The 11,672-nt window shown below is 33.3% G+C and overlaps 1 protein-coding gene across 1 annotated transcript; it reads right to left on the bottom strand.

The window, feature by feature from the left end:
* Positions 1–3,446: 3,446 nt before the first annotated feature.
* Positions 3,447–4,831, bottom strand: LOC106108737. The gene is made up of 3 exons (XM_013289998.1): positions 4,778–4,831; positions 3,716–4,602; positions 3,447–3,477 (listed from the first exon to the last, which is right to left on the bottom strand). Exons 1-3 carry the CDS (start codon positions 4,829–4,831, stop codon positions 3,447–3,449), a joined length of 972 nt encoding a protein of 323 aa, XP_013145452.1.
* Between the last annotated feature and the right edge of the window lie 6,841 nt (positions 4,832–11,672).

Consider the following 11,672-nt stretch of genomic DNA (forward strand, 5'->3'; position numbering starts at 1 on the left):
TAAGGTTTGTCATGTCATGTCATTTTGACATTTGCTATTGATAATTTGACAAATGTAAACAATAAAAAATTACAATTTCATACGGATGAAGCCGCACGGTAACAGCTAGTTATAGTAATAAATTAAATGCAAATGTTTAGATGGATGGATTGATTGATGTTTGTCAGAGTTGGCTGAACGGATTTCAATGGAATTTGGTACAGATGTAGAGGAGAGTCTGGAAGAACACATAGGCTTCTCGCTTTTGATTTTTTTTATTCCTTGCGGACGGATTCGCGGTCGAAAGCTAGTGATTTACTAAATAAAGCTGTTACACACGGACTTTTCAAAGGGCCTTTAGCAGACACTGGAAAATATTTTTTTATCATGTTTTATATTTATGTAGCTATTTTTCATTCTGTGCTCGTTCAAGACAACAATTTACCGTCTTAGGGTGAGTTGCACCATATCGCCGGTTACCGTTAAAGTTAAAATTATTTGTAACGGTAATATTTGGAATAACCTTAAAATTTACTAAGGGTGAGTTACATTAACTAACTATAAACCTTAACCAGCACATTCACGATGGTTACGTCTACGGATGTTCATGATATTCGCTACACCAGTTTTGCGCTGGTCAAAATGACGTCATATATGACACTAATCATAACCGCCCGATTTTGGGCGGTTATAATTAGCGTTACGGTTAGTGTCAGTTCGGTAGTGTCAACTGTCACAAGCTCTTATCTTCAAAAGTACAAATAATGGAAAAAGTAATGGAAAAAGAAAATCTCTACTATTATCCTATACGTAATCCAGAAGAATAAAGTCTTGCGTGCTCGGGAATAATGGATTTCCAAGATGGAACTCGAAATTTGGCCAATCATTCAGTTTGGACAAATTTCGAGTGTCTAAGGCCATAGCAACAGCGCTTGTCCCTTTTCTCTTATTTAAAAAAAATGTCCTCCATAAAAGGACAATTTATAATATGCATTGAGAGGACAATTTTTAATATGGCAAATAAATAAGATGCATTTATATTTGTATAATTTTATTGTTTCATTTTTGCTACATATTTGAGTAGTAAAGTAAATACAGTTTCAATAATGGCCCAAACTAGTTTATTTTCACAAGAGTTTGCCATTTTCTCCATCTCCGTGGGCAAAAAGTTTATGTCACTATAAAATACCATGCGTATGATACATAAATATATACGGCGAAACATGAATTTCCAAACATTTTAATTTACGTAAATGTCATTCTTGACACCAACTTGACACTTTAGTGACATTCAGGTTTAAATGTTTCCATTGTAAAAACGAAAAACACATAAAACCTCTGTGAGAATATGTTTTTGCACTTGTAACCCTATTAACTATAACTATAACTTTTACGATAACCGGCGATTTGATGCAACTCACCCTTAATGTTTATAACATAACAATTTCAGAAATGTGATATTTTTTTATTGGATGTAAAGAACATTGCGATGTTTTTACACGGCTGCAGATTTATACAAATATGTAATATGAAATTCAAAGTTTTATAACTATATTTTATAATATTTGTGTATTCTAGGATTCTTTATAACATAAACTAGCTGTTCCCCTGCGACTTCATCCGCATAAACTTATGAAAATATTATTTTATTGTTTACATGTGTCAAATAATCAATTGCAAATGTCAAAATACCAATTACCTTACTATGGCAATTTTGCTTTCTTGATGTTGACAGCAACTTATGGTCTCTTTCCCACATTAGGGTTTTTATTCAAAATATTAACCCCCTGTTTAATGGTGTGAAAATATATACCCTAAAGCATGACGTAAGTGTAGGGCTTTTTATTACAAATAGAATTATTCAAAAATATGCTATAATTGCTGACATCTTAGGCAACAAAGAAGTGTGTGTTTACGCTTTATTATAATAGTATAGATATGGAAAAAAAGTATGACTACTTTCGTATATCATATTCTGAATATTGTCTATAATATAGTTAAATAAATAATGGACACTTATAACTACATATCTTCATTAGTATAAATTAGTTTGATATCGCTGGCGTAGTAAACACTATCTCACCTTCACCTTTGCTGCGAGTAAACATGTTTGTTTAGGTTTAACTTATGTATAAAAACTGCAGTCTATTTTCCTCAATAAATTGCAACTTTATTATTTTAAAATCTATAAATAGGTATAATTATACTGTCGCACAACTGTTGTACGATTGTCGATTGTTTCGCAGCCGATTCAACTGTTTAGCGTACTAAAAATCGAGTAATGTGCGAACCTCCCTTATAAGGAGGTTGAAAGTAATCAAAGCGAGACTAAAAAGTTGTGCGATAATTTAGTCAAATGTGCTCAACACAGATTAATTGGCTAAGCAATTGGCTTTGATAAAGATCTGATTGAATAATCATCTGGTATTTTTTTAAAGAAATAGTCGTTTTTGTAACTAGCTTTCGCCCGCGAATCCGTCGGCGTGGAATTAAAAATTCGTTTCGAATTAAAAAATAAACAAATATATAAATATTATTTTAGCAATTATGTGGCTATCCTCATTTTGTAATAAAACTTTTCCATTAAGTACGAAAATATGGAAAACAATTCTGGGAATCTTTAAAGTTCGTGTCTTCCAATATGATTAATTAATTCTTGGAAATATTAATTTTCAGACGCATTTGTAGTAAAAAAAAGTCCTGGTCAGTTTTGTTTGTCACCTTTTAGTGTGTGTTTGTTTATCTCTTCTTTACTAATGTTATTAAGAAAGATTTGTATTTTTGTACGTATTAAAATAACTCAAAAACCACTAGGCTTATTTAAAAACTAGTATCAGTGAGTAACATATATTTTATACGGTTTGAAAAACTTCGTCCGGTAGATATGTAGACAAAACTATATTTGCATTCGGTCCAGTTATTTTGAATTTATTTATTTTTTATAAACGCTTACAAAACTATAAGATAAAATCGAAAATGGTGTTAGGCGTTATGATGTTAGAAACACGTCATTTAGACGTGACCTCGGCAGATAATCTGACTATTTCGGTGTTGTCGCATAGATCCGCGACCTGCCGCACGGCGCTAGTGTGTGGTGACCATGCGGTCAGTACTACGGACAGATTTATTTTTATTTTAATAACAATTTCATTACTATTAATAAGATTTATTAAGTAATGGGATAAGCATATCTACATTTCTCTTACACAGAGATGCATACCGTGGACGAAAGATTAGATTTTTAATTTCCGATTAACTTTATAATGCAATATCTTTATTTGAAAACAAATTGCCTTAAATCTGTCTTAAATTTCGTTGAAAATTTTAACTACCAGAAGTCATAAAAAAGCGTATTTCAAATCTGATTATTCAATTAATTATAAAATAAAATAAAAATCCTTTATTGAACTAAAACAGTTTAGTACAGTTAGTGGGACTCTGTCTCCTGAGCTAGTGATAACTGTGTTTCAGGAGGCAGCGTCTTCTTGTAATGATTGTCTTGCGGAATTTAAAATAAATTGTTACAAAATAAGATTAGAGAGTTATACATAAAAAAAAATATTATGTTATAAGCTACTTGGTGTATTGTGTGTGTTTGCGTGTGTGAACGTGTGCATGCGTATGTGTGTGTATATATGTATGTAAGTGTTTGTTTTTGTAAAGATATGTACATATATTTATGTCATTTTTTAACTACTTTATATTTAATCGTAACTAAATTTTATACATTCTTTAATTTATTGAACTATTTTTAAAAAAACTTTCTGTACCATCATAGTCAAGTGATATTAGCCATTGTGTGATATATTTTTTGAAAGTGAAATAGCTTAGAGATGCAATGTTGGTATCACTCTGCGCTTGTACTTGATTATAAATCCAGGGCGCAAGAAAGTTGTAGTGCCTTTGTGCAAAGCTGGTTTTTGTGAGGGGAATGGGGCAGCGAAATTTTCTTTTTGAGGAGTGTATTAACAGTGTAGCTGTGGTGCGGTGGAGCCTTAAAAGAGATTGTAGTATAAAGAGCTTCCTTACAGAAAGCACTCTTGACTCTTCATACAGAGCAGTGGTGGGGTGTCGGTACGGGAGGCGCATTAGTACCTTCAATATTGCTCTTTGTGCCCTTTCCAAGTCAATCAGTCTTGATTTCGGCACCCCGCCCCATACTGTGATACAGTAGTACAAGATACTTTGGCAGAGCGCTCTATAGGTTAGGATAAGAGTTCTTACGTCTGCTACGGTACGCAGTTGCTTAAATATATAAATTAGCCTCCTGACCCGTGAACAAATGTGTGTGATATGGTCTTTCCAGCTTAGAGTGTCATCTACATGAACACCGAGATATCTAATACTTTTTGCTCTTGTAAGTATGTTGCAGGTACACTCCTTCGTTATTTCTTTGTTGCATGCAAAGGTATGTAGTGTGATTTTTAGTCCGTGATTGACTAGATTATGGTTGCTAGACTTGCTAAAACAAAGATAATTTGTTTTTGTTGCATTAAGGGTTAATAAGTTGTTATCAAGCCAGGCTGTCACGTTCTTGAGTCCTGATTCCGCATGTTCATACACCTGTTGCCAATTATCACCGTGGAATAATAATACGATGTCGTCAGCAAATAAAATTAAATTCTTATTTTCATTTCTTGCAATTTTTTATGCAAATGTTTTTAAGTTTGCGTGTTAATAATGTTTGAAATTGATTTATAAAAACAACTGTGTTTGGAATAGATAAAATAAAAGAGTTATATTTTTACAAGTCCTGTTTTCATAGATGTGTCAATTGGCAGTATTAGTGTAGTGCGACCTCGTAACCTTGGTCTACAGCGGTCAACGCCACCAACTGTTCACTATTCGTCATGTTTTTGTTCCTACATTATTTCAAACGTGTCGTTGCATTTTAATTAATTTGAATAACGCATTAGACATGTCAATGTTCATTGTCGCTTTGAACTATTATTTACAATACGACAGTACAGACGGATATAAAATTAAATAAATTACATTTATTTCATAACCAGCTGTTGCCCGTAACTTCGTTCGCGAAATTACAAAACATACGTACAACATTACATACAATATATATAAATAACAAAAAGCTACGTATCCCTCGGGAACCGGACATTACTCGGGGATGAACCTTAACCCACGTGTGTGACTTTGTTTTATATCTGTGCCAAATTTCTATAAGATATGTTGTACCGTTGCAGAATGATCGAGTTAACATTAAAAAATTAAATTAATGAATCCCACAGGAACCGTAACTATTCCCGAGATAAAAAGTAGCCTATGTGTTCTTCCAGACTATGCTCTAAACCTGTGATAAATTTCATGGAGATCCGTTCAGCCGTTTAGGCTACAAACGCTAACAAACATCCATCCGTCGTAATAATAAAATAAAATTTTCATAATTTTATGCGGATGAAGTCGCACGGGAACAGCTAGTATTAAAATGTTCAAAAATTTATAATTTATGTATTAAGTTTATATTGTAAACAATACGCAAAGAACAATAGAGCGTTTAACTTATTTTAAAATATTGGGGCAAAGATCGAGCAATCGCTACATTTAATAAAAGGCAAACAAAATACTTAACAATGTAGTATTTTCCCCGACGACCTAAATACTAAACCTCACATGTTTTATCAACTTATTTCAACATTCGGGTAAATTATGTATGATATCTGAATTTTGAAAAACATTAGTAGACGACGGGATTCGAACCTAGGACCTGTCGATTACAAGTCAGTAGTCAGTAGCACTCAGCCATTGTCGCTCGACTGATCATACTTCATACTAATATTATAAATGCGAAAGTTTAGATGGATGGATGTTTGTTAGGGTTTGTAGTCTAATCCGCTGAACGGATCTGGATGAAATTTGGCATAGATGTAGAATATAGTCTAGAAGAATACATATCATCATCATCATCATCATCACCAGCTCACTATACGTCCCCACCGAGGGGCTCGGAGCCTACCCTAAAGTTAGGGTGACTAGGCCATAGTCAACCACGCTGGCCAAGTGCGGGTTGGTTGACTTCACACATATCTTTGAATTTCTTCGCTGATATGTGCAGGTTGCATCACGAAGTTTTCCTTCACCGTAAGAACGTCGGGTAAATTATGTACATATGAAAATTCGAAAAATTGAAAATCACATTGGTACATGGCGGCGGGATTCGAACCCAAGACCTGTAGATTACAAGTCAAGTGCTTAAACCACTGAGGCTACTCACTTTTATCTTTTTTAATTCCTCACGGACGGAGTCGCAGGCAAAAGCTAGTGTCAAATACATGCTAAATAAATCTATGACATCACACAGAAGTGTATAATAGAAAACAAGCAATGTGTGTTGCGATCTATCGCGGGTTATCGCCCGCTAGACGTAGAAGGTCAATGTTAGTGCCGAATAGAGCGGACGTTGTGGTAGGTTATATACTAGTGTGCATGCGAGATACGGATATAGAATGGTACAAGTTATAAACTTAATATTAAACGCTACTAAATTAATTATACAATTGTAAGGAGCGAATTTATGTTAAAAAAATAATTGGCATTATAATGCGAATAAATTTATTTTTATCCTTCAAAGCTATCAGCGTTCTATCTCCCTAATTTAAATATTTAATTACACATTGTAATGCAAAATTGTATAAAAAAATATAATTGTGAACGAGGAACAAATGAAAAAATAGACAAAAAGGTTTTATATATTTGAAACCTTAAAACGCATTTAATTTTTTTATACGTATGAAATATTAAACGTATTTGACAGAGTTACAAAAGTGATAGACTTGTAACACTAACTAGTGTGTTAGTGTGACAAACAATAGAGCGTCGGTGTGTCGACCTTGGGTCCACCTTGGCCGCCGCGACCACGGTCACTACACCCACTTCGTCTATTATTCATGGACTCACATACTAATACAGTTTACAGTTCGCTACGTACATATATCAAATGCTGCAATTTTAGTCTTAGTCAAATGCCTACGTCGCGTACACTCTATGAGTTTGTATTGTGTATGTCGCTTGGAGATTAAAATCGCCGATTTCCGTAGCTAGGATTTATTCCATTTTACTTGTGTAATAAAGTATTTTGGAAGCATAAACCTTTTGCATATAAAGATCTAAAGTTTCATGAAAAAAAATCACAATTGTTTGTAAACGCATTAGCGTTCGCCCGCGATTCCGTCCGCGTGGAATTAAGAAAAACGAAAGTAGCCTATGTGTTCTTCCAGACTATCCTCTATATATGTAATAAATTTCATCGAAATCCGTTTAGGCTACAAACTCTAACAAACATCCATCCATTTAAACGATCACATTTAAAATACTAAAATAAAGTATGATTATTTTAAACATACATAGATATTTATTTATATGTATAGACTTTAATAAACATAGCTACAGTCGTGGCAGACTGTACAATTGATGCGTAATTATCTGAATAATGTTTTTGTCCGTTTGTCCTCCTAGAACATTACAATAGAGGTCAGAGCACGCTAGAATCGTTCGCAGTCTACGAATCAAACCGCTGGGATGTTGCAAGGACATTTATTATTAGAACAGTCTATGCTGAGGGTTTGAATTGTTATGCTTATGAACAAGCTGATATTCGTGGTTATTTATTTCATACAAAATATACATGTAATTCTTTACTCATCAATATAATTAGTAGCCTAACTCTTCACTCGCCCGGTGCAATACCACGACCACACAGAAGACAGGCGTGAAGTGGAAGCAATTCCGCGTTTCGTCTGATGAGTGTGGTGCTGGAGGCCCAATTTTAGTCCCTTTCCCGTCCCATCTTTTTCTTTAAGAGAAGGATGGACGGAAAAGTGGATTTGACGGTGGAGGAGACGCATAGGATGGAGAAAGATCTTTTTTATGTGCTTCTCCTCCTTCGTCGATTTAGGGTAGGCAAGGTAGGTTTGGCGGATTTAGGTGGCCGCTTGCTCGTTTGCCACCTTTTTGTATAAAAAAGCCTATATGTTCTTCCATACTATCTTGTACATCTATGACAAATTTCATCCAGATCCGTTCAGTAGTTTAGGCTACAAACTTTAACAAACATCCATCCATATAAGCTTTTGCATTTATAATATTAGTAAGAAAATTAAATTTATACATAGGGTACTTATGTTACTTATGTACCTTATGTTATAAAAAAATACAACTTTTGTTTAAACATGACTTTTAGAATAGACAGACAGCTGTAAATAATGTAAAAATTTACAAAGATTCAGAAGCTTGTGTATGCTTTCGGTTTCAAAAACATGCATGCACGTTTCCGTTTGCATGATTCCGACCATGAATTAATGTTGTTGACGGATATGTATTTTTGAAGACGAAGGCCTATACAAATTTCTAGTGTTTTTTAAGAGCACACCCTTCGCGCACACCTTGGACTAAATTATCGCACAACTGTTGTGCGATGGTCGATTGTTTCGATGTCAATTCAACTGTTTATTGCACAACTAATAATCAAATGTGCGTACCTCCATATACGCTCATAGAAGCGAGACTAAACAGTTGTGTACTTTAGTTTCAGGTATCCACACGCTCTAAGCCTGCCAAAAGGTTTTTCTAAATCCAATGACTAGAATATTGTATAACAATATTTGTGTTGAAAATTGAATCGAATTTCCACTCAAGTCACAGACAGCTATTGCATGAATAAAATATATTTTTCAAGTGTTTCGTTGCTCACCTCAACATCACCTTCAATTTGAACCTTTTACCTTGATCTATGCAAAACTGTGGAGCGGAACAGCTCGTGTTAGGATCAATATCCTCAGTACAAGCCAGCACCTCCGCGCTGGTGAGTGAACTCGGAACATTCGGACACGTGCACAAACACAAACACAAGATATACTAATATTAAAAATGCACATGTGTGTGAATTCTTAGGTAGGTGTTAATGTCTTGCTATATGCATCGTTGAAAATTTTATAATGCAATTTTCATCAAGAAACTCCAATAAGAATTAAACAAAAGTATGTAGCATTTATGACATCAATATATTGAAATATTTAGACAACAAATATCGTCTAAAGAGGCATTGAAATATTTTTATTCCCGAAATATTAAAACAAAAAAACATCGCTACGGATTCAGAACCTGAACATGCTACATCTAGATTTGTTTATATTTTATGGATAGAATGTAGGAAATTGACTGTTTAATTTTGTTTTTGGTTAAAAATAAACAATTATTTGACGAGATAATATTGGTTAAATTCTCTTTTCAGATGAAGTAATGATAGACTGAAGTCAGCTGTAAAAGTAAGGGAAACGGAGGCCGCGAAGTAAAACATATTTGGAAGGATGATTTTTCACGCATGAAATGTTAACAAGTAAATTATTTAATACGTAACAACATTATTAACGATAAACATTTATTTAATTCATTTTTAAATACCATATTCGATAATTTTTTTTAACATGTCCTTTACACATTAACAACTGCAAAGTAGACATCTTTAGCATCAACGAGGTAAATAAATTAGTGTCTAATTGCAGTCATAAATAAAGTAAATAACATCTCATCATTTTAAATTAATACGTTAAATAAAAAGGCTTAATCCCTAAACCGAAATGTCCCAAAACAAAAGGTGTCTACAAACCTGCGCCGGCGCACGCACACATCGAAACTGACGAAACGGCTGACTTAGATAAGCTCGGAAATATGTAGACGCGACAGACATTTGCAATGTGTCTTTTTCGAGCTTATTCACGCTATCTTTTAATTTTTAATGTCGCATTATCTTTTCAATATATTGATAAAATTAGTTGACTTATTGTATGTATATTTTTAAGACTAAAGTCGATGCAGCTTTCAAAGCTCAAGGTCAACTATGTGCTCGTAAATGGGCAAAAGCTGTAATCCATAATAGACAATGTTCGGATAGTATTTTTATATGACAATCGTTGTGATATTGTTGCATCAGAGATTTCACACCATCTCTTACTCTAAGGTGCTTAATGAATTTTAACTTTAAAATCCCATCCATAATTTTAGGAAGATATAAATCGGCTGCAATCATTAGTAGAAAATGTAATGTCGCGTCTGAATTTCTGTCTACTCTTGGACAACAGTTGTGTAGTTATACGTCGATTCGTCCTTTTTCTAACAAGGGCGTGCGGCCGACAACCCTGCGCTATCGATCTAATGCGCATACGCCGATGGTTGTCGACGTGTGTGTGCGGGGCTCGCTGATTGCACAGGGTGACTTTTAGTTTCAACGGAATCTAACTGATGTTAATTGTAATTGAAGCGACAATTTTATACTAAACTATTAACAGATCGATTCTCTTTAAATAATTCTTTAGTAAATTTTTTTTAGGATAATTTTAAAATTAATATTTATAATATATTTTATATATATATTTTTTTTGATTTTATTCAATAAATAGTTCAAGTAAATAATCTTTATTTAGATTTCTGAAGTTCTCGTTCTTCCTTCTTCAATCACTAATTGTTTTAATAGGATAATAAGGCTGTACAAAAATAGACATTCTGTACGGTAAATACGGGGAAAGTCATCATTTAAATTATATAAATAATAAACTGATGTATTTTTAATACATTTTCCTTGACAATAATGAAATCAACATGTACCATTAGTTATTACATTAAAAGTTACAATACAATTTCAACGCAAAAAATATTAATAAACTTGTAGAGAAATTAAGATGTTTCTTTATATACTAAAATTTCATTTTTCTAAGATTTATTTTTTCTTTCTTAAAAAAACGAATGTCGCTATTTTAAAGAGAAAACAAAGTACATATTCTGACATTTTAAATTGTCGTGTTTTAAAATGTACAAGTAATGTCGTTTTCACCATACTGTACGGTCCTAAGTCCTTACCCACTGACTTCGGGCCCCGGTCAGGCATTGAATAGATTCTAAAGGCTTGTATTACACTATTTTTAGGGCACCTGTTCCGTCCAGACGACCTTTATCGAAGCTCTACCAATAGCTTTTATTTTTCATATTCTTTTTGACGCAATTAAAAAGGAAGGTTTTATATAACGCTTTTAGCTAAGCTGTAATAATGTTGTAAAATAGAAAAAGTTCTTCTATTTATTATACTCTTAAGATGTTTATTGATTTATTAGATTGATATTCATGTAACATTTTCTCAATAATGTTTTCAAACCTTATTTAACTAGCTTTCGAACCCGACTTCTTGTGGAATTAAATAAACAAAAGTAAGTAGCCTATGTGTTTCTACATATATGCCAAATTGCATCGAGATTCGGTTAGCAGTTTAGGCTACAAACTCTAACATCCATCCATCTAAACTTTCTCATTTACGTATTTATTAAGAAGCGAGATTTCTTCATGTGGCCACTAGGATTTAAAAATGCAAGTATTTCTGATAATGGGTTTCTTTTCTGCGTCTCAATGTAGATGTGAACTTGTAAACACAATTAATCTTTACATCGTTGCCAGTTTTCTTTTGAACATTTCCGTATTTTATTTTTGGTAGCACAAAATCCTTCCAATTTCTTGAGACAAAGAATACATTTCTGTAATAAAGAGCAATTTAATCGGTATTAAATGTAACTAGAAAGACTTTTGGCAAGTTATTTAAAAAGAAATGAACGTTTTTAGTTCAAATATTTGACAAATATATCTTAATTCTTACTATCTCTTTCTTATAGACGTAAATCCGAATGTTTAGATGGATG

This window comes from Papilio polytes, unplaced genomic scaffold, assembly GCF_000836215.1.
Source record: "Papilio polytes unplaced genomic scaffold, Ppol_1.0 DF821400.1, whole genome shotgun sequence".
Classification (NCBI taxonomy): domain Eukaryota; kingdom Metazoa; phylum Arthropoda; class Insecta; order Lepidoptera; family Papilionidae; genus Papilio; species Papilio polytes.